The sequence below is a fragment of the Ursus americanus genome, chromosome 1 (assembly GCF_024610735.1).
Source record: "Ursus americanus isolate L20-20 chromosome 1, mUrsAme1.1.p, whole genome shotgun sequence".
Classification (NCBI taxonomy): Eukaryota; Metazoa; Chordata; class Mammalia; order Carnivora; family Ursidae; genus Ursus; species Ursus americanus.
Window position 1 is genome coordinate 81,989,256 of NC_142127.1, and position 23,836 is coordinate 82,013,091.

Genomic DNA, 23,836 nt, shown 5'->3' on the forward strand with positions numbered 1-23,836 from the left:
TATCCTATTTTTTTTTAAACAAAAGTTGGATCGTACCACACGTTCAAGTTTGTTACCTACTTTTCTCACATCACACTAAGAATATCACGGGCATTTTCTCATGTAGCTACACTGAGTGCTAGAGTATATTTCTAGTAACTGCATAATATTTTGTTGTATGCATAGACCAGGATTCTCTTAACCTACCCCAATTTATGAATAATTTCACTCGTTTGAAATTTTCCACTATTATAAAAATTGCAGTAGGAATTTCTGTATATCCATCTTTGTCCAATTCTTTTCTCGAGATAAATTCCTCGTGACAAACTCCCTGGGAAAAAGTATATTCTTGTTTATTACCAAATTTCCCATCTACCAGTTTATTAAATTAGCCAATTCCATCCATGCTTCCCATGGCTATGAGGTGTTTTGTTTTTGTTTTGTTTTGTTTTTGTAGAGAGAGAGAGACTGTAAGGTGGGGGGCGGGTCAGAGGGAGAGGGAGGGAATCTTAAGCAGTCTCCACACTCAGCACAGAGCCTAACATGAGGCTCCATATTAGGACCCTGAGAGTAGGACCTGAGCCAAAATCAAGAGTTGAATACTTAACCGACTAAGCCATCCAGGTGTCCCTCCACAGCTATGCGTTTTAAAAGCAAATACAACTTTGATATGCTGTTAAGGCGTTTTCTGAATATGTGGCATTTTTCCACAGGTGTACTCCGATTATGAAAGCAATCCCCAGTTGCGTCAAGCCATCGAATTTGCCTGCCACCAGTTCTACATTCTACACCGGAAGCCATTTGTGCTCCAGCTGTTTGCTAGTGTGGCCCCTCTCCTGGAGTTTCCTGTAAGTCAGCCCTGGACAGATAAATGTGAACCAACCCGATGAGAAAAACAAAGGCTTTTTTCATTAGATTCTGCTGTAGAGAGGGAGTTCGTCACTGTCACTTGTGTCTTGGTGAAGACTCAAAGGCAGACAGAGAGTAAGAATCTTTTACGGTGGAGAAAAGGGAAAGCTTCAGGTATGCCCTGATTGGAGGCCGTGGATGTGGGAGCTGTAAGCAGGCTAACTTGAAGTGGGGCATCCTACATAATTGGTTAGGGGTACATGTTTGGCTTTCTCTGGTCTAGTTGGAAGCAGGGACAAGGATCAGGGAAGCTGTCCGTTTTAATCAAGATCTGGCCATCTGGGGGCCAATGGTTAAAGGGGTTATTGTTTGGTTTCCACTAGAGCTAGTAGTCTGACTTCCTACTAACCTGACTTGCAGCAGGCTGGCTTCCTGGTCTAGTTACTGTGGACAGTGTGTTGGTTTCCTGGGCAGGTTGCTGCAGGTTCTGGATCAGAGTTCTATTTTTATGTGTGACCTTCTCATTTATATTGTCCATTTGTATAATCAGCATCTCAGCTCTCTTTCTGCAGCCAGTGGGATACAAATATCATAAATAATTTCTCTTCATTTTTCTTCAACCCTCATCTTAGCCTGTAGGCTATAAATAGACCAACTCCCCAGTTTTCTATACTCAATTAATAAAAAGGAAGGGTTCCTGATTTTCATTCCTTTCTATCACTGTCTAGCACTTACCCTATTTTCTTTTTCTTTTTCTTCAGAACGCTTATACCATATCACATGTCATATATGTGATTCATTAATATATATCTCTACCATACCCCAATATAGAATTTAACCTCCATTAAAGCAAGACCTTCATCTGCTTTTCTGTTTGCTTTTCATTTGTTTTTAGTTGTTTTGTTTGTATGTCTTTTTTGGTTTTGTTTTGTTATAACCTCAGTGTACAGCATCGTGCGTGGTATACAGTAGGAATTTAAGAGGGATCTGTTGTTTTAATGAATCAAAGCCATTTTAAATAGACTTGAAATGACAAGCATCTCCATTTTGGAGTTATATTATCAAACAAGACCTGAAAAATGCCCAGAGTTGTTAAAATAAGTATCTGTTTCCCCAGACCTATTTCAAGTGTTCAACTCCTACATTATGGAAAGTTTCTTCAGGAATGCTGAGTTCTTCCATTGCAGACCGGAGGAGACATTTACATGAATTTTTCTGGCAGTCTACATATTGCTGTATTTTTAGGAATTTCCACAAGTATCTCTTTGTACCAGATTAGCACTTAATAGATCTCTTGAAAGTCAGGTGTTCCATTCCAAAATCATATAGCAGCATCGCTGGATGCAGGACTGTGGGAACTGAACTCCAGATCGATGTAATTGTTATCAGTGGTGGTGTTTGTGAGATTTGAATTCCTGATCCAACCACAGTGCTGAGGTGGGAATCAATAAACTAAAATAACCTTTCTTTGTACAGGATGCTGCCAATAACGGGCCCAGCAAAGGTGTGTCAGCTCAGTGTCTGTTTGACCTGCTGCAGTCCCTGGAGGGGGAGACCACTGACATATTAGACATCTTAGAGCTGGTCAAAGCTGAGAAGCCTCTTAAGTCATTAGGTAAAAACAAAAGTTGCTCTGACCTTCTTTTTCCCTTTGTAATTGTTTAAAATAATTCTATATTAAATATGTTAACCTAAATCAAAACAGAAAAAAAATGGAAAAGTGGTATAAATTGAATGAGTACATTTCCTATCTCCTCTTTTTCTTAAATTTCTTGAAAATCCTAGCAGTGCCCTGTTGGCTTAGTCGGTTAAGCATCCCACTCTTGGTTTCAGCTCAAGTCATGATCTCAGGGTCCTAGGATCAAGCCCTGCAGCAGCTCGGGGCTCAGCGAAATCTGCTTGTCCCTCCCCTCCCCCTCTGCTTCTCCCCCCTACTCCTGCATATGTGTGTGCTCTCTCTCAAATAAATAAGATCTTTTAAAAAAAATTTTTTTAATATCTTGAAAACACTAAAGAGAAAGGAATTCTCTACCATGAAAATTGTATTAAACTGGTGCTTCATCACAGCTCTAGTACCACAGTGTTCAGAAAATTAGGTTTTCCTGGGCAATTCTAGGTGAGTAACTCTCTAAAATGGTCTTTTATGATCATGGAATGCAGTGTAGAACTAGAGGGAATTCAAAGATAAAGTCTCATGTCTGCCCTTGGATATCTTCTAGTAGGTCAGATTTTTTTCTAAACCCCCCCTCAAAAGCACTTTTATTTTTCATCTGACTATTCAAAAGTAGGAAACAGAATTTTCAGTCCCTTTAGATGAAGAAATTAATTGAGTTCACAGTTTAGGAATAAGGTCTGACGAAGAAATGGCTATAGAATATAACTGGAATGTGAAGAGTGATGATTTCTTCTTTATCCCTGGCAGACTGCACTCTGAATTTGTCCCTTGACCTTCTGTCCCTTCAGATTTCTGCTACGGAAACGAAGACCTGACATTCTCTATAAGTGAGGCCATTAAGCTCTGTGTGACTGTGGTGGCGTATGCTCCTGAGTCATTCAGAAGGTAATGCAGCCCTTTTTCTGGGCCTTGGGATAAATAAATATGGCTAAGGAAATAAAAGTGAATGAATACAAAGGTTATGTTTGCTAATGTCATCTGTAATATCTGGCAAGGATGTGTTCAATAACTACATTTAGGAAACTTATCATGGTGCAGGTTCTGGAAAATATAGCAAATCTTCATTAATGTAGAATACCCTAAAATTTGGAATTTGTGCAGTGGCTAAGATGTTTAGTCTTGTTTAGAAAATCCTGTCCTGACATGAAATACAAATTAATAGTAAACACAATTCCAGAGCAGACATTTAAATGATTGAAGTAAATGCTTTTCAAGGAGCAATAAGCTCTCCTGTCACACAAAGAGCAAGAATATAAATCTTGCCTGTCATTTTGCCAAGTGTAAGGAGTACAAAGGAGTCACATGGACAGTGTCCTCCCAATTCCAGGACGTTGGCTCTGATCTGATTTATGTACTGATATGCGAAATGAAAATCAGTCTCATCTTGCTATTAAAAGAGATCTTTTAAAGACAGAGATAGTAATTCAGATGAATCAGGGATAGCACCCGGTTATGTAGTTATAGATCCTTAAAAATAATAGTTACATTCCTTTAAATGCTCCGTGAGGCTGGCTTAATCAACCCTCTGGCCCTCCTCCCCAATTATATCAATAGGAGGCAATCTCTCCCTCTCAACTTTTCAATCTACTTTGACCTTTTCTTGTAATGTCTAGCTCATAAACAAAATTCCAGGTTATATGTTATCATACTTCTGGTATAAGGATCAAGCTTGAAACAGGACCTCCCTGAAAACTTACAGTGTAGAGGAAAGAAGTCCTACTCTGTTGGCATGCTCTTCCAGGAAGAAGGAAAGAGCTGGGTTGATTTTGCCAGTGTATCTTTAACAGTTTGCCTCTCAGATTAGTCTTTCCCTCTCCCCTAGAACAGAATGAGTAAAGGGGCAAAGAGGGACCAGGATTTGTATTAATTGAACTCTCTCTACATGAAGAATAAGAAATATCTATACCACCCCTTCCCCCCACCGAAGATTCCCAGCTTTTTTGTGTGTGTTAATCAGCAGAGATTAAATATCATGCCTGTGGCCAACCAGAAATGTGGCTATGGCCCTCGGGAGAGCAAATCTGCAATCTATAATGATGGTCTTTCTCCCACTTTCCTTGGTCTCTTCCTATAATATCACAGCTCCATAAAAGGCTCAACAATGGATTGAAACCCTGTGTTAAATTAACTCCAATCCAAGCCCGCTCTATTTCTGGGTCTAAAAATACTCCCTATCCTATTTTCTATTCCAAGTGTGTCCATGTACATTGTTAATAAGGTGTCTCAGATTATCTGCAGTGAGATGAAGTGATAACATCAAGACACTGTAATAATAAAATGCATAAAAGTTCTCTAACGTTAAAATGCCAATGACATAGAAAATCCCCAGGTTTAATTACAAATTTTTTCCGTTTTCAAATTTCTAGTGAGACATGAAATCGTCTCAAGTTAAAATCCAAACACATTGAAATCAAAAGGAATTAGAGTTCACAATCAAATTCTCTTGTCATTGTGAGTTAAAGGCCAAAGTCCAACATTGTTAAGTTAAATTAAAATTAAAGAAAGAATTATCCTCCCTAGTCCCCTATTCTGTTCTATTTAAGCCAGAGGGGTTCTTAAATTTCTGGGTAGAATCAGGGACTCTTAAGCAGCTGCTCCCCGGGCTCTCTCTCAAAGAACAAGTACAATTCTTACAACACTTCAACATTGGTAACAAAACTTAAATTTTTTAAGTAAATACGTTTTATACAAATATAACATTTATACAATAAAATTTTAAAATCACAATTTTATAGTTGTACCAACGTTCATAAAGTTAACCCATCTACATAATGATCACTCAAATAGAAAAATCAGAGGAGCCACTATCCTACATCACAAATCATCTTTGCCTATTTCTGAACTCTAAGCGAAATAATAAAGTACTTTTTAATGTCCTACTTTTGTTATTCAATAGTATTTCCTGAGCTTCATCCACATCAGTCACCACAGTTTGTTCTTCATTCATCTGTAATATTTAATGTGTTTGCCACAACTGATTTCTCGCAGACACATTTGTTTTATATCTGATTTGAAGCTATTACAAATAATGCCGCAGTGAACGTTTTTGTATGCAGCTTTGTGAGCTCACGTGTCCGCATTTCTGTAGGTGGAAATGCTCTGCGAGGTCATGGGATGTGTGTATGTTTTGCTTTAGTAGATACTGCTGGTTTTCCAAAGTGGCCGTGTCAGCTTCCGTTCCCGCCAGCGGCACGTGAGTGTCCCAGTGCTCTGCTGGCTCATCAGCACTCGGCACTCAGTCTTCATTTCAGCTATTTTGTTGGGTTGTAGTGAGATCTCGTTGTGGTTTTAGTTGTCATTTCCCTCTTCTAAACTGAAAGGTTTGGAAGCTTTCCAGATGTTTAGCGGAATTCAGATATCTACTTTTGCAAAGTGCCTATTGACGTCTTCTACTCATTTTTAAATGAGATTATCTGTACTTTTTTTTTTTTTTTATTCAATACGTAGAATTCGTCTGAAGAGTCTGATATAAGTACTTTCAGCTTATATGGACTGGGGTGCTGGTAAACATTTAATAAGCAGCTCTCTAGGGGAAAAGAGTCCCTGATACATAGCATTGCTAGTTTGCCAATATGTGGCAATGGCTGAGTATGAGCTACCAGCATGACGTCATTGAACATGGGGTTGAAAACAGATGTATACCTAGACTGTCTCGACCTGTTAAATGTCCACTCCAGCACACCACTGCTTATATGCATTCAAATGACACCTCTTACTCTGTGACTTATCATTTTACTCACCTAACATTATCTTTTAATGAACGGAATTCTTCATTTTAATGTAGTCTAATGTGTCACTATTTACCTTACTGTTTAGTGCTTTCTGTGTTCCCTTAAGGAATCTTGGCTAACCCAAGTTTATGAATATATCCCCTTATATTATCTGCCAGAAGCGTTATTGTTTTTACCCTCATGTTCAGATAGATAATCCATTTAAAATTAATTTTTGGTATGGTGTAAAGTAAGGGTCAAGATTTCGTTTTCCCAAGCAGATACGAATAGACAATAGACCAAGTACCATTTATGGAAAAGACTAGCATTCCCCATTGCATTGCAGTGTCATCCTTGTTATAAAGCAAGTATCTGTGGATTTGTTTCAGACTCCTTATTTTGTTCTGCATGTCTGTCTGTGTCTCCTTGTTTTGTGGGGTCGTGGAGTACAACAGCCAGGAAAGAATTCTTTTTTTTTTTTTTTTCCAAGAAAGAATTCTTGAGCTGCTGTACAACTTAGTAAGTTTATTTAAGTAGCATGGGGAGAGGACCTATGGGCAGAAAGAGCTGTACTTTTTGCTGTACGAAGCTGGTGGTCATATGCTTCGTGCTCAAGGGGGAGGTAATATGCAGGGAGTGTTAGATCATAAATGTCTTCTTTGAACTTCTCATAACACTCTTTTTGCAAGATTTCTCTGGTACTTCTTATTCGGTTCAATATTAACTATTGCTGAGATACACAGGCAGTCCTGAGACCCTTTAAGAATGTAGCAACCAGCATGTATCTGATCCCCACCGGATACGTAGGCTATCGGTCAGCCTGCAGGGCTAAAGGTGAACATCCTTCTGCTTCTATCCCTCATCACTTGCGCCAGTATTATGCTGTCTTAATTATTATAGCTTTATAATAAGTCTGGCTGGCGTTTGTTCTTACTTTTACCTTCAATGTTTCTATGTACTTATATTTAACATGTGTCTCTTATTAAAATGTCGTTGAGATTTTTTATTATTCATTCCAGTAAGCAGCCATTTTCAGACACTCATCACAGAGGCTGTTTCCATATACTCTTTTCTCGAAAATTGTTTAACCTTTAAGAAGCGAGCCTCCCAGGGAAGAGTATTATCTTGTCTAAAATTTGTTGCAGCCGAAAAATCACTCTTAGCAAATCTCTGAGTGGCAGCTTTATTGATCACTGTGACTCGTTTCTCTAGATGGAGCGCACAGCTCCACGGATCATTCCACGGTTCTATCCACCAGCTCTATACATGCTCCTTTTCCCCTCCCCCACTAGATCATGTGTTCCTGAAAGGCAAGCAGAACTTCCTCACCTTTTACTGGGTGCGTGATTAATTAGTGAATTAAATAATTAACCGGTGTCTGTCCATCTTTCCAGCAGCGTTACTTACTCTTGACTTGGGTGGGGTGGGAGGGGACTCAGAATCAGTCATCACTCCAGAGGCTGTTCCTTCCTCCACATTCCCAAGTATGACACCGCCAACCAGAGTAGAATGTAAAGTGTGACTTGGTTTCCTTTCTGTTGATTAAAGTCTTCAGATGCTGATGGTCTTGGAAGCTCTAGTCCCCTGCTACCTACAAAAGCTAAAGAGGCAGACGTCACAAGTGGAGACGGTGCCTGCTGCCCGAGAGGAGATCGCTGCCACAGCTGCTCTTGCAACATCCCTGCAGGCCCTTCTGTACAGTGTGGAGGTCCTCACCAGGTAATCCCGTCACAGGAATAGTCATAGCCTCACATGCTATGTGTCTACCAAAAAGAAGAAGTAAAAAATGTGGTGACTAAAAATCTCTAAAACCCTGTCTTTAATTGACACACACCTGCCCAAACTCAGCCCTTTGTGGCTTAAAACTGCAAACAATCCCTGAGTTGTTGGGATAAATAGTGCTAAGTATTCTGAATAATTAACAGTCACCATAGTGATAATAATACCATGACCACATCTGCATGTAGCTGGCTGAGCTTCTGTGGCAGTTTTAACCCAGTGGTGAACGAATCTTTTGTAAAAGGGCCAATGTAGTGAATATGAAAATGTGATCCATATTTTTGTTAGCTTTTATATTATTTTATGAGACATGAAATGTCTGTAATTCCAACTAGGCTGCCTTTTATTATTTTACTGTGCGTAAAGCATTGTGGGTTTTTTTTTTTTACTGTAATTTCAAAAACTACATAACTACATAAAAAATGTAAATGCTACAATTCACAGATCCTGCGTGGGGCGAGGCTCCGTGGTGCTGGGACAGCGGCTGGGGGATTTGGGAATGGAAAGGTACACAGACACCAGAGTTCAGCCCTAAACAGAGCACCAAGAAATTAGCCCTGTCGCCAGGGTCTTGGGTGCAGAAGCAGAAGGCATTGAGAGGCTGGACGGGGATGGAGGGGACAGTGGGCAGAGTGAGAGGAGTGTGAAGAAATGGAGACAAGAAGCTATGCAGATGACTGGCTCTTTTTCTCTGTTCCCATCTCAAATTAGCTAGAAGGAGATAGTGTTCCCCGGAGCAAAGGTGGGGAAGCCTTCTTCCTGGGCTGGTGTCTCTCCTCCTCTCTCCCATTTGGCCACATCCTTGCCTAAATCCTGTCTGTGATTTACTCCCACCAAAAGGCACCGACTTCTCCAGCCCCATCTTGCCCTGTTGATGAGAACTGGCTGAAATCCCTCCATCCAGGAAGGCTTTCTCTAGCATGTGCCAGCAAGTGAGAGAGGGAGGGAGATGGTGATTCGTTAAGTCAGTATATGTTTCCTTTCTAATCATGAGCTTCATTGCCAACCTAGACAAGCAGAGTGTAGCCCAAAAGCCTTTGGTAGACTGCCAGTGTTGAAAGGGCCCCCATATGCACCTGCCTGAAGAGATGGGAAGTAGTGAAACTGGGAGCCATGGCAAAACGCCTCTTCCAACGGGACCCAGGCCCAAAGCTTTGATGTTGGTTGCATGAAAGTCCTAGGAGGAAGAACATCCTAAGGAGAAATATCATTTACACTCTTCTTTCTGCGCCTCTCTGGTTAAATCACTAGCCCCTTTCTGCAGTTAGAGGAGAAGAGAGCAATCCATTTTTCCCAAGGGCTGCTTTTGTTATTTTTCCTCAGATTATGCAATCACAGTGCTTTCCTCCTTTCTATTTCCTTTTATCAGGATGGGTCAATTAACTTATCCAAAATTGGCTTATCCAAAATTCCACCAAGAGTGGAATGGATGGAGCACTGACATTTAAAATTCTGTAGCTCTAAATATTCTGGTGTATTTAGTATTCTCTTGGGAGAGGGGAGATCTAGCCTCATTGGTCAGCCAACAATAAAGTTGGCTTTGCTGTTTTTACAAGAAGATAAGAAGAACCCCATTTCACTTCCGTACTCCTAATTTCTTTACTCATGAACAAACGTTAATGTTACACACAGATAAGTATATTACAAACTGTGTTGATGTTAGTTTTCTATTGTTATGTAATGTATTACCAATTTAGAGGCATGAAACCAAACATTTATTATCTCATATTTCCAAAGGCCAGAAGTCTGGGCAGGCTCAGCTGGTTTCTCTGTTCAGGGTCTCACGAGGCTGAAATTAAAATGGCAGTCAAGCTGGGCCTTATATGAAGGCTCTGGGGAAAAAATCCCCTTCCAAGGTCAGTTAGGTTTTTGGCAGAATCCAACACCATGCAGCTTTAGGTCGGACGTTCCCTTTCCTTTCTGTCAGCCAGGGGCTACTCTCTACTTTAGAGGGTACCTGCCTCTCTTCTCACATGGCCCCTTCTGTCTTCCAGCCAACAGTGACTCCCTGAGTCCTTCTCATGCTTCAGACCTCTCTGTTCCTAGCAAGAGAAAACTCTGCTTTTTTAAGGGCTGGTGCGATAGAATTAGCCCTACCCAGATAATTTCCCTTTGGCCGTGTAACAGTTCGTAATCACTGGGGTAGTATCGGGGGAGTGCAGGGTCCTGGGGCCATCTTTAAATTCTGCTTTCCACAGCAATGGCACAGGAAGAGAAGGTCTAGTATGACTGTTAAAAGCTTAGTTTGCCAGCCACACCCAGCGTACAGGAAAGGAGCATCATAAGAGCAAGCCTGGAAGAGTTCGTACAAGCACTTGCTTTGAAAAGCTGCATCATCCCTTCCGTTGCTATTCGGGAGGCAAAGATTACTTAGGATTTAAAGTAAACCCTGCAAATATAAAATGAGATGATTCAAATCTATTTCTGAGCATCTAAATTACTGACTTACAATAGCTACTAATGTACTCACTTCTCTGGGTAGTCTTAGGTAAAATTTTGCCTGGAAGGATTCTTTCATTCTTTGATAGTTTTTCAGGTGGTTTTTTACAACGTAGGTGGCCAAAATGGTATGCATGTCTTTACCTTTCACTTATTGTCTAGAACGGTTAACTTCCTAGTAATCTACCAAATTGAAAAATGAGCTCTTAGCTCTCCCTGAATCATACAGACTTAGAAGTCTGAGTTCATAAATGTCTGGTTTGAAGTGTCATAGTTTATTACTCAGAACCAAGAAGCAGAAGAACATAAATCATGGTCGCTAGTAGACCCCCCGGGAATCGATGTTCCGTGCCTCTCAGAACAGAGACAGCAAGAGTGTGACAGAAAAGCCCCACTGAACAGTCTCTTTTTAAGACTCTGTGAGTAATTTAAAACTTATGTGCGCTTCCATAACTCGAGGACTTTGTAAATGTTTCCACTTCTGTGCTGTTGTTTTGTTGTGGCGGTTCCTGTCCCCGTTGCAGGCCCATGACAGCCCCGCAAATGAGCAGGTGTGACCAAGGTCATAAGGGAACCACCACAGCCAATCACACCATGTCGTCTGGGGTGAACACCAGGTAATTCACTGGCCTTACTCTTCTGTGGTCTCTCAATTTCATACAACCTGAATCTCAGCCATTGGGAATGAAAGGAATCTTGAAAATAGTCGATATTGAGTGTGAAAGCCTCCAAGGAAAAGAAAGGAAGGTGAGAGTTTAGAGTTACAAGGGTTCTTTTGACACCGTCAGAGAGAATCCAAGCCACATTCGTAAATTGGCATTTGTGTCGGTTCGTTTGCATGAACACGCAAGATGTTCTCTGCTGCCTGGGTGGTCTTTGAACTATTCCAGTGTTGTTTCATTCGCCTCCAAGAAAAAGGCAAATGAAACAATAATAATCAGGGGGTGGTTTCTCATTCCCGTGGCAGTTATACGGGGTCAACTTTCATCTGGACAGATTTTCCACAGGCATTTCATCCAAATTTCGACTTGGGTCCTCAAATGATGCTCTCGCGGTCCTTGAATTAATGTCCCCCCCACCCCCCACCCCCGTTTTGGTACAACTCAGACACTGGCTATATTAGTTAATACTTACATGGCTTCATTCTGGCTGTGTTAACCTCTAAATACCTGAACACACACACACACAAACACACACATACAAAAGTTTAATTAGTTTCCTCCCCCGAGGAAGGTTTAAGAGAGGGCAAATCCCAAATCAGGGAAAAAGTGCTTTTCCCAGGATGGAGTAGTTAGTTAGTAGGGAGATCTTAAGGAGAAACTTCATAATTTTCCATTCTCTCTGCAGCACAGTTTTAATAAGACTATATCATTCTTTATATAAAGTTGATTCCCTGCTCATTGCTTATATTACAAATAAAACAAATACCAAACCCAACTATAAGTTAGCTGATGTGATGGCTAGCTCATGCTTCAATTTCTCATATTAAGAAAAAATAGATATATCGTAAGCAATATTCGGGGGTAGATTCAACTACCAAATGAAAGGTACACAGAAAAAGAGAGTTTCTAAAGTCCTATTATTAATCAGCAATACATCTCCAGAACTGAAAGGGAGTCTGCCTTATTTCTTCCTCTGATCCCCAGAAACAGAGCACGTGGTATTAAAACTGTAACTTAGATTCACTTTACTTTCGGAGTTTTTCAAAAGTCCCCTCATTTGGCTGCATTCCATGACCTCGTATGTGTTTTTATAATATGTATTTCTACAAATTATATACCAATGGGACGGCTTTTATAGCAGCTCTAATTGCAGTCTGTGTGGTAGCCAAGGGAAAGACAAGATTTCAGCGTTAAGAATTAGTCCATGTGTGTTTGTCAGCTTCTCAAAATGTACAGCTGCAAGGGCTTTCCGTAAGAAACAGTCCTTAAGGAGCCCCGCCCTGGGGCCCCTGTTCTTGCTGTCACCGTCATGCAGACCCTTCTTCTCATTTCCAGGTACCAGGAGCAAGGCGCCAAACTGCACTTTATCAGGTACGATTTCGTACTGATTCTGACAACTTGGAATGATTGCCTTTTGAGCCGGTTGTGGTTCCGTTAGATTTCATTTAATTCATGCATGGCATACTGTTTCGGGGTGAGTCCTCAGGAAGTGGCTCACGGAGAGCCTTTGCAATTTGGGATGGCGATGTCTTCCAGGGTGGTTCACCTTCTTTACCCTTCAGACGAGGTTCTTCTCAGGAATGTAGACGATACAGAATATAAGGAAGCGGACATTTTTCATCAGTGTGATGCTCTCCTCTCGCGGCTGCCACACACACACACACACACACACACACACACACGCACGCACGCCTTTTCAGACCCCCGGTTAACCTTTTATAATTCTTCAGGGAAAATCTTCACTTACTGGAGGAAGGGCAAGGCCTTCCCAGAGAGGAACTGGATGAACGAATTGCTCGGGAGGAGTTCAGAAGACCCCGGGAGTCCCTGCTGAATATTTGTACCGAATTTTACAAGCACTGTGGGCCAAGGCTGAAGATCTTGCAAAACCTGGCTGGGGAGCCGCGGGTCACCGCCCTGGAGTTGCTGGATGTGAAGTCACACATGAGGTATTGTCTTTGCTTTCCCTGCTTCTGAGTGCGGGCACAGCCTGGGAGGTGTGCTTGGGGGTGGGGATGCCGCGGGACAGGGTCTCTCAGGATAAGAACTTGGGTACTCAGAATGATTTGTTTCTTGCGGCTTGGATGCATATCCTCTAGGGCCATCCGGGAAAATGTATAATAAGTCTATCAAAAAGGACCTCAGGGTAGACAGCGGGAGAATACTCTTAAAGCCCGAAAAGCATAGTCCATATATTTGCTCCTCAATTAAAGAGAGTAAAAGGGAAATTTCATCGCCTAAATTCTTAGAAAAGTAGCCTTCATCCAAGTACTATTTACTGCCCAGATTCTAACTTTTCACTAGAACCCAGTGTTTCCTCTCTATCAGTTTACATGAAAAAAAAATTCACTACCGTTTTCTGCCCCAAGACTTGCTCTGTTCCTACACTACCTGGGGACTCAGTAATGAGGCCTGCAGGTAAGTAGGCTAGTTTTAACTCTGTGCCACACTGTGCTCGGATCTCTTTTACACACATTGTGTGTGATAGCCTTCCAATATTTCAAACAAAAAGTGTCCTGCTGGAAATTCTGATCTGGACAAGGCCAGTCATCGTTTAAAAATTTTGACTGTTGGTGTGCCAGGGAGAGGCTCTAGAATTGCAGGTCTGTGCACTCCTATTTCCTTCTTCCTATGGTGATTTCATATCTCACTTGTTGGCGTAAATCATGACATCTGTGTCTGTGTTCTCAGATTCTTAAAAGAAACATGATTCCAGATCTTCTATTCAGATTTGTAACAATTTGTAAAAGGTTAGAAAAATTCCTTGAAAGGAAAATTCCATGGGTAACAAAATATTCACTTGAAAAGTTTAGTGTACTTATAAAGTTAAAGGGAGAGTTCGGTTCTAGCCATTTTGGAATAGTACTGCTATTTGGCAAAACATGCTGATTCTCTGATTGCCATCAACTTTTTTCTTAAAATTATCCCTTGAAAAATTTAGAAAGTACTAAGTGAGCAAAAATGAGAGTCCATAAATGTAGAAAGAAGACAGACCCTTTCTCCTCTGGGCTAATTTCACATTCTCTGAGGTGTTGGCACACTCCCAGGGCTCCAGAGCTTCGTGTGTGTTCGTGCTCCCACTGCATAGAAATGGGGAAGAGCTTATTTCACATGGAGAATTTCAGCACCTACACTGGGAAAGGGGAGGAAGGTTTGGAGTATTGAGAATCTGTTGCCCTAGCAACTCAGTGCTCCATTCAGTCAGTCTGACTCTCCTCCTTCCCCACTGATGATGGCTAGCGGAACCAAGTAGTCCTGGGAACATAGCAACATCACCTTCCTCGAGTCAGAGTGTCACTACTACCAACTGCCATTTTGGGGGTGTGAAGGGACAAGATTCCAAAAAGATGGATGAGAGAGAGAGAGAAGATCAGGATCATGGGTTAGAAACTATCCTATAATTTGACCATTTGTAACTATGCTTCTTACGGCGTTTGGAGGAAGGGGAGAGTGTCCGGTAAAGGGGTCTGAAGCTCTCTTCTAGAGGCCAAACCCTGTTAAAGGATAAATGAAGTCATATTTCAAATGACTTCACACCAGTGCCCTGGCACTGAGTTAACAGAATTCAACAGATAGTAATGCTAATGAGTATGATCCAAATACTATGCCAGACACTGGGGATGTAAAATAAAGTCCTGGGCCTCCCCATGACCACAGTCTGGCACAAGCAGCACACGTAAAAAAGTAACTACAATGCGTTGTTGCAAGTCCAATATATCATGTGTGTGTATCTATGTATTTATCATTTTACAAAATCCTTGAGGCAACTTAGAAAATTAAACAAAGGGGGGCATCTGGGTGGCTCAGGGGGTTAAGTGTCCGACACTTGATTTCAGCTCTGGTCATGATCTCAGGGTCGTGAGCTAGAGCCCTACATCAGGCTCTGCGCTCAGCAGGGAGTCTGCTTCTCTCCCTCTCCTTCTGCCCCTCCCTAGATTCTCTCTTTCAAATAAATAAAATCTTAAAAAAAAAAAGAAAATTAAACAAAGGGATAGAATATACAAATTAGGACAGACTGCAGAATTAACAAGGAAATAATTATGTTTATAATAACATTAACAAAGCAAATCTATGTGATTTGATCAGAGTAGATGCTATTCATGACCATAAATTTGATTTTGAGCTTCCAAGTTGTCAAAGCAACGAGGAGGAAATGACCAATTACAAAATCATAGTGTCGATAAGATAAAAACAACTAGTTATTTGATAAAAAATTACTTTCTTGAAATACAAAGAGTAAGAAATGTCTCCTGGCTGGTGTTTGTTAAAAGGAAAGAGTAGCGTGACGAATAACAGCCCCGTGTAGACATAGTGTTAGTTTCACGTGGCTGGCTGCCTGTCAGTACTGAAAGCTGGCATAACATCATCATGCAATTCATCAAGAGCAACCTATCTGAAGCCAAGATAATGTCATTCAAAGCACAATTATTTCATTGCCTACTAGAGAATAGGCAGAAGTTTTACTGCCAGGAAATAGACTAAATGACCTCCGTTAATGCAGTTTCTCACAACAAGCTTTTGATTTAAAAAAAACAAACAAACAAACAAAAAAAGGACCTGCCATGATCTCTGGCCAAACAGAGATATTCTATGTTGCTAAGTAAAGATAGACCCATATACTTTGACCTTGCACCAACCAAAAGGTATAATTTAGGTTTTCTCTTATAAACTAAATATACATTTGGATATATGTAAAAGTCAGAACTGTGGGCACATAGGCGGTGTTTAAAGTCATAAGAATGGATAGTATCACTCAAGGAGAGAAGACTGATAAAAACAGGAATGGCATGATAGAAGAGATAGAGGAGATATTTACATGAAGTCTTTGATTCAGGCCAAAGAACCAAGAGGCAGTGCAAGAGGCAATACGTACTCCTGCATTAGCAAAAGATATGGTTGACTGCAAGGATCTCTGATTAGATAGAGGCTCTGCCCTAAGGGACTTTAATGCTTCATTTGCCTAAACCAGAGCGGCCAAAGCAGCGGTATATATAGACACCAAGATGATGAGATCTGCAAGTCCAACTCTCTCTCTCTCTTTCTCCCTCCCACTCTCCCTTTGTCCTTCTCTTTCCCCGTTGCTCCACCTCTCTCCCCTCCCCTCCCTGCCTCTTTCTCTTCAACTCTCCCTCTCAATGGGAAAATCTCTTGTGTTCTCGCTGGGAAATGACCCTAGGAATGTTTTTTTTACCAAGAGATTATCCTTGTGCTCCTACAGCAAAGACTGTATTAAGGGAAATGTTTGCGTTACTCTCAATGCAAATTCATTTTGAGCACCAGTAGGGATTAGTAGTGCATAAAATGACTCAAATTCAGTTCTAAATATTGTTTTTTATGCTTTAAATAGATTGATCGTTTCTCAAGCATTTCTCTATCTTATCTATAAAACAATAAGGGAAAAGAAATATGTGCATGTAGATATGCTCTTATCTGTCATACAAACAACGGAAAAAGTAAAGAATTTTCTTCATGGCACATTTGTAAGAAAGAGATAAACAGAAGAACACACAGGCTGTTTAAAATGATTTAAGACATGAACATTCACACACAATTTCCAGAAGGACAATGTGGACGTTCAGTCTGGAGAGAAGACAATAACTATTTCTTGATAGTGAAGGGTTGCCATGGAGAAGATGGATTGAATTCATGCTTCCCGATGAAGCCTAGGTAGAAGAAACTGAGGGAATTGGGGGACCTAATATGAGGAGAGCTTCTCAGAGTGTAGACCTCCAAGGGTGGAGAGAGCAGTCTTATGCAGTGGGGAATTCTCCGTCCATGGTGCCAGTCAGACGAAGTTATTGTAGAGCCATCTAAGTGTTAGAGAGATGGTGGCTTGGCTGTGATTCCTAAACCAGAGTGCCTGTCAGCATCACCTCAGAGCTCTTAAACTGTAAGTCCTTTCAAGCATTTGTCCTGTCTCTTCTCGAGTAATCAAAGAGAAATTTCTCCTTATTAAAATGTTATAGTTAATACATGAGAAGAGGAACGACACAATATGGCTAGCGTGCTGCGTCTAATGAATTAATGGATCTGCGCAGTGATCACTAGTGGCAGCTAACATCATAAAGGGTGACACATTCCTAAAGAGTAGGGATCACGGGTCTCCTGGTGAAAGTACATGTCACCTGTGAAATATGCTTGCCAGAAAAATCAAAACCTAATCTAATCTAACCCCTAGTGTACCTACCAATTGAATTAAATACGGAAGCAATGGGATACATTAAATGATAGCAAGGAGATTCAATCAGCAAAACTAGAGTGTGGAAAATGCTGCTTGACAAACAGCTAATTTCCACAGGAAATAAATTAAAATTATAAGAACATTGAAAAAAACCAGAAGAGGGGGAACCTACAAATGAAAAGAGACTTAAGAGGAATATCAACCAATTGAAATTTTATGGGACTTATTTTATTCTGATTTGTTTAAAGAAAAGTTTATGTAAGAATTATGAAATAAGGTGGGAATTTTGAAAACTGACTGGATATCTTTCTCTTTATAGGAATTTTTTTTAAGACTTTATTTATTTATTTGACAAAGACAGCCAGCGAGAGAGGGAACACAAGCAGGGGGAGTGGGAGAGGAAGAAGCAGGCTCCCAGCGGAGGAGCCTGATGTGGGGCTCGATCCCAGTACGCTGGGATCACGCCCAGAGCCGAAGGCAGACGCTTAACGACTGCGCCACCCAGGCACCCCTATAGGAATTATTTTGAACTTGTTAGCTGTCATAATTACATTGTGGTTAATTTTTTTAAGTCCTTAACCTTAGAGACACATACTGAAGTATATGTACTGATAAAATGATTTGATGCTTGGGATTTACTTCAAAGTAGTTCAGGGTAGTGGGGAGGGGAGTGATTGTGGATGGAAATGAAACAGGAGTGGCTATGAGTTGAACATTGTTAAATCTGGGTGATGGCTACATGAGGGGTGCATTATACACTTGCTGCCCTACCTTCGTATATATATGTTCAAATTTTTCAAAATTAAGGTAAAAAATATGTAGATTTCTGGGCCCAACCCTTGGAAATTCATATTCACTAAATCTTGGGTGGGGCCTGAGAAATGATATCTTTTATTTCTACTTCTAGCTGAATTTTTTAAAGTAAGAGGATCCAGTCAGAGGTCCAACATATGGAACCCCCCTGCTTTAGGGCTATTAAGATCTCTTTCAACCTTAAGATTGAGGTTTATACCTTCTGGGCTTTTCCAAGGCAAATTTGCTTGAAAAAAAGAAATAGAAAAGCTTGGGGCGACTGGGTGGCTCAGTCAGGGGAACGTGTAACTCTTGATCTCAGGGTTTTGAGTTCGTGCCCCATGTTCGGTATAGAGGTTACTTAAAAAGAAAGTCTTTAAAACAAGGAAAGAGAAAGTAGAAAAGCTTATTTCTGATATCCCTTTATCTCTAATATCCTCTTCTCCTTTAGTAGTGGTTCTGAAAACCCTTGGCTTATGGATGCCTCCTGATGGCACAAGTGCAGTTCTAGACAACGTTAGCCTCTCTCTTCCCCCTTTTCCATCAGAATCTCCCTGTCCTGCAGTCTACTTCCATAAGATACTTTGGATGCCTGGCTAGACATATGCTGACTCGAGCCAAAGATTCAAATTATTGATGAGAGTGGTTTACTTACCCTTCTTAAATTTGTTTTTAAAGGAATTTCTAAGACCTTAAAGAATATCGACATTTCAGCCACTGTGATAAGTGTCTTGGGTATATTTTTTAGAATATGAGATTTTTTTTCTGGAAAAAAAAATCAAGCTCAAATCATACAGCATAGATGCAAGATATTACCATGGATGGATATACATTGCCTCTTAATATCATCTACGCATTCTGCAACTGCTCAATATATTTGGTAGGGAAGCACCATAAAATTTTTAAATGCTTTTTTTTTTTTAAGATTTTAAAATACACCCACCTTGGGGCTCAAACTCCCAACCCTGAGATCGAGAGTCACATGCTTTTCTGACCAAGCCAGCCAGGCACCCCTAAAATGCTTTCTTCTTAAAGGAACCCCCATGCACTGTTGGTGGGAATGCAAACTGGTGCAGCCACTGTGGAAAACAGTTTGAAGTTTCCTCAAAAAATTAAAAATAGTATTATCCTGTGATCCAGTAATTCCACTACTGGGTATTTATCCAAAGAAAATGACAACGCTAATTTGAAAAGATAAATGCACCCCTATGTTTATTGCAGTACTATTTACAATAGCCAAGATATGGAAGAAATCCAAGTGTCCATCCATAGATGAATGGATAAAGATGATGTGGTATATATGTAATGGAATATTACTCAGCCATAAAAAAGAATGAAATCTTGCCATTTGCGACAACATGGAAGGATCTAAAGGATATCATGCTAAGTGAAATAAGTCAGAGAAAGACAAATTCCACAAGATTTCACTCATATGTGTAATTTAAGAAACAAAGTGGGGTGCCTAGATGGCTCAGTCAGTTAAGTGTCTGACTCGTGATTTCAGCTCTGGTCATGATCTCAGGGTTGTGAGATCAAGCCACTCATTGGCTCAGTGCTAAGTGGGAAGCCTGCTTAAGATTCTCTCTCTTCCTCTCCCTCTGCCCCTCCATCTCCCACCCCTGCTCACTTGCTCTTTCTCTCTCTCAAAAAAAAAGAAAGAAAAGAAAAGAAAGAAAAGAATGAAAAAGAAACAAAAAAGAGACAAACCAAATAACAGACTCTCAACTATAGAGAACAAACAGATGGTTACCAGAGGGGAGGTGGGCAGGGGGATGGGTGAAATAGGTGAAGGGGATCAAGAGTAAACTTATCATGAGTACTGAGTAATATATAGAATTGCAGAATCACTATATTGTACACCTGAAACTAGTATAACACTGTACAGTAACTATTCTGGAATAAAAGTTAAAGTTAAATAAAATGAAAAATTTGCTTAAAAAATAAATAAAATGCTTTCTCTTTCACATAAAATTAAGTTCAGTTGGCTTTTTAAGACCATGTATGCCATTATATTTGTTTGGAAGTTGATAATCCATGTCTAGCTTTGAAGTTTTTTTCAGTTAACCAACTATTGCATTTACCTGAAACCAGTCCTGTTGGTCAGTTCACCCTCAGAGAATCCTGTACTTAGGACATAGAGCATGGACCTGTGTCTGGTGACAGACCCTGGGCCACACTTGGAGGAAGTGCTTTGCCTTTTCAGTCCCTGTGTGGAACTGAGTTAGAAAATTTGAGAGGAGGAGGCAACCCAAACCTAAGCCACCCAGACAAGCCAATTAGGTCAATTAAATAAAAACAAACAAACTCCCTAACTAACAAAAACAGCAGAGCAGGAGGAGCCATGTATAAGACAAAAAGAGAAAAGACTTTGAAGGAGAAAAAGGGCAATGAGTTTGAAGAACTCCTTAGTCTCCAATAAAAACCAATACTACGTTTTATAAAATGCCTTTGACTTTGACTATGGGCAGTGAGGGAGCTAGGAAGCCATGAAGCTTACTTGGACACTTGATATTAGTGATTTTGTTATACATTATATAGATTATATATGTGTATTTATGTACCTTTTATATGTATGTATGTGGGTATGTATTAGTGCGTATAACAGTATCCTCATGGACATATGCACGCATACATATCCTTAGACATGTTTGGCCTGGACTTAATCTCCTGGGTTTTAGTTTCCTCTTCAGATGGTATCACATTTACCCTCTGGAATAGTCTGTGATTCTCTGTTAAAATGTATGTGGTATCCAGCGTATTGGTACACACAATAAGAGCTGAGGGGTAGAAGGTGGGGGGAACAATGTTTTTAGTTCAGGGAGCTGGTGTGCTGAAAGGAGGGTGAGTAGCATGATGCTGTGTGAGAAAATTGCCATTGGGGCATTCTAAGCTTGTTCTTTAAAAAAATATATATATAGGTTGGCAGAAATTGCACACTCCCTTCTGAAGCTGGCGCCGTACGACACCCAGACGATGGAGAGCCGTGGGCTTCGGCGCTACGTCATGGAGATGCTACCCATTACCGACTGGACAGCTGAGGCAGTGAGGCCAGCGCTTATCCTCATTTTAAAGAGATTGGATAGAATGTTCAACAAAATTCATAAGATGCCTACTTTGAGGTGAGGAGGCCTCCTAGTCAGCTGTTAACATTAAAAGCTTCAAAGTTAGGGTTTATCATCTTTTAAAATGGTGGCACAATCTGGAGTTGAACGAATGACTTGAAAGCGTTCTGTTCGTATATGTGCGTAGCGAACCAGGGATATGAACACATACGTAGCAGGGTCTACATTTTGAAGAAATAATATATTCTTTGAAATTATATGTGTTCATCTTGAAAAATCTGTTCATATCTTAGCTATCATGTTCCTCATCTGACACACATAAGAAATTCAGTGAGTATCCTTCAATTTCTTTTGAAATAAGGCAGGGCATGCCTTATAAATAAAACAACTGAGGAGAAAAGAAAAATTAATTCAATGTTCAAGAAGTACTGGCTTTGACATAGTATTTTAGGTACCAGTTTAGAGAAATGAGAAATCTCAACAGTAAGCAGCCATGTAGCAGCTGAAGAAAATCCCAGGATTAATAACAAAGACCTAAATTTCACCATGTCATCTAATTCAGGGTGGTGCAGAAATAACACAATTACCCTTTGATCTCTGTTCAGTAACCTGAAACACCCACTGACGGCCTGCCTATCTAGGCAAGGATGCCTCAGACCCAGACTACCTGGAGATCTGAGTCCAGTCTGGAGACCTATTAGCAAACAGTTCAATCGGTGAAATGTTGATAAGCCTACTAACTCAGAAATTTCCAGTTTGAGTTAATGAGAGCATTTTCTGTCCCTTTAAACTTAACCCAAAACCAATGCAACTCTTGCCCAAGAATTTGTAGCGCTTAGCATTCAATTTGTCAGAACTTTTCCAGGTTTTAGCCTGTGCTCCTGTTCCTTTATGCAGTCACCTGGAGTTGTTGAATTTATTATAAAAAAGAAATTGAAAGATTTCATTCCAGTAATTGATATTTTGTTCCTATATTCTTTTATAACGTGATGACGAATGCCTACACATTGGGTATTTATTTCAGTGGCATGGATATGTCTGTCCTTGCAGCTCACCTACTTTTTTTAGTGGTCCCAATGGAACATTTGTGCCTATTGGCAAATGGCCAGTCTTATCATTCTTATGAGTGTGTGTCAAAGTAAATTCTTTTTCTTAAGTAACTTTGTACATAAAGATGTCAAACGTCTCCATAGGTTGACTCATTTGTCATATAATCAAGCCCAGTTGTAAAGAACATGATGCTTCCTAAAAGTAGATGGGTCAATTGTAGATAATTTCTTTGGGGTGCATCCTGAGAATTTGAGGTTGCCTTGGATTTAATTTCTTGGGTGATCTCAGTTCAACGAGAGAAATGTTGACTGAAACTGACCTTGTGAGTTACTTGAGAATCAGGATGTCCATATATCCTCATTTATGAACAATTTGCGTTTTGTCATTGTACATATACCATTTTGGTAGGAAATACAAGCTTAGAAATTGTTTCCAGGATAATACTAGAAATAGCACTGATATCAGTAAAACCCAACCTTTATTTGCGAGCCACGGAGATGGCTTTTTTGATACTGAGATAATTACAGACTGGATTGACTTTTATTACAGAAAATCCCATGATCATCTAATTGGATTTAGATTTATACCATTTATGTGACCATAGATAGCCCAAAATAGCCCAAAAAACATCATTTCTTAGGAGGCCAAGAACACTTTTTAAATGAACTATTTTCTTCTAATGTCGTATTTTGGGGAGGAGTTAAACCATATAAATCTGATCAGTTGTATCCTGGTATAAAAGCTGATGAGATCAATTGCAGTCTGATAAATAGATTTTAGAAATGCAGCCTGTGGTCAGATTAGTTCTGTTGGAAGTCAAGGCCCCTAGGATGGGTCTCCTAAAATTGCAGTCTTCTACCCTCTCTCAAAGCTAAAACCAGGGAACTTAAAATGCAACCCATTCATCATCTCTGTTTTTTTTTTCAATAGATTTTGTCTCATTAGTCGAGTGGGGCAGGAGTGCCTCTGCTACGTTTTCAGTATCTTCTTCCCTTCCCAGTGTGCTCTGTGCTTTTGGAACAACATGGGTAAACTTCATCCCGTGTGAAGCACTTTGTCTGAGACACCCGTCCTGTCTTAGATGGTGTCAGAATCACTGTCTCATTCACTTGTTTCAGACTGACTCCAGAAGGGAGCCACGCTGCTAATGGCTCCTATATTGTATTCCAGGCGACAGGTTGAGTGGGAGCCTGCCAGCAATTTGATTGAAGGGGTTTGTTTGACACTTCAGAGGCAGCCAATCATATCCTTCCTGCCTCACCTTAGGTCACTGATCAATGTCTGTGTCAATCTGGTGAGTACCCAAGTGGCAATCTTATGAAACTTTGCAAAATGTCACTCTGCTATTGATTTCTCTGACTTGAAGATTTACAGGTCAACCACTTTGTGCCCCTCTACCCATGAAAACAAATGGCTCAGGTGACACTGAAAATAGTGAGGTACATTTCAAGGTGGTGCGTGGGGAGATGAGGGGCCCATCCCTACACAGATGGGATTTTGGTGTGCTGCTTCCCACGTGCTACTTTGACAATTTGCCTCTTCAAGTTGCGCTGAGAGTTGAGGGCTGCCAGTTGGAGAGTGGGGTGGCGGAGACCGCACAATTGGCTAGAAGTTGAGGTCGTCTGGGGTGGGGGGAGTTTAAAATACAAAGAGAACTT

At 40.5% G+C, this 23,836-nt stretch overlaps 1 protein-coding gene across 1 annotated transcript in view; it reads left to right on the forward strand.

Moving 5' to 3' along the window:
- UNC80 (unc-80 subunit of NALCN channel complex) overlaps positions 1–23,836 on the forward strand; it is a 211,302-nt gene that overhangs the window by 158,680 nt on the left and 28,786 nt on the right. The window contains exons 45-53 of the mRNA XM_087857241.1: positions 693–827; positions 2,305–2,443; positions 3,292–3,388; positions 7,762–7,932; positions 10,956–11,048; positions 12,429–12,464; positions 12,824–13,042; positions 20,985–21,185; positions 23,349–23,472. Of these exons, the coding sequence (XP_087713367.1) occupies positions 693–827; positions 2,305–2,443; positions 3,292–3,388; positions 7,762–7,932; positions 10,956–11,048; positions 12,429–12,464; positions 12,824–13,042; positions 20,985–21,185; positions 23,349–23,472 (1,215 nt within the window). The remainder of the gene's footprint in view (positions 1–692; positions 828–2,304; positions 2,444–3,291; positions 3,389–7,761; positions 7,933–10,955; positions 11,049–12,428; positions 12,465–12,823; positions 13,043–20,984; positions 21,186–23,348; positions 23,473–23,836) is intronic.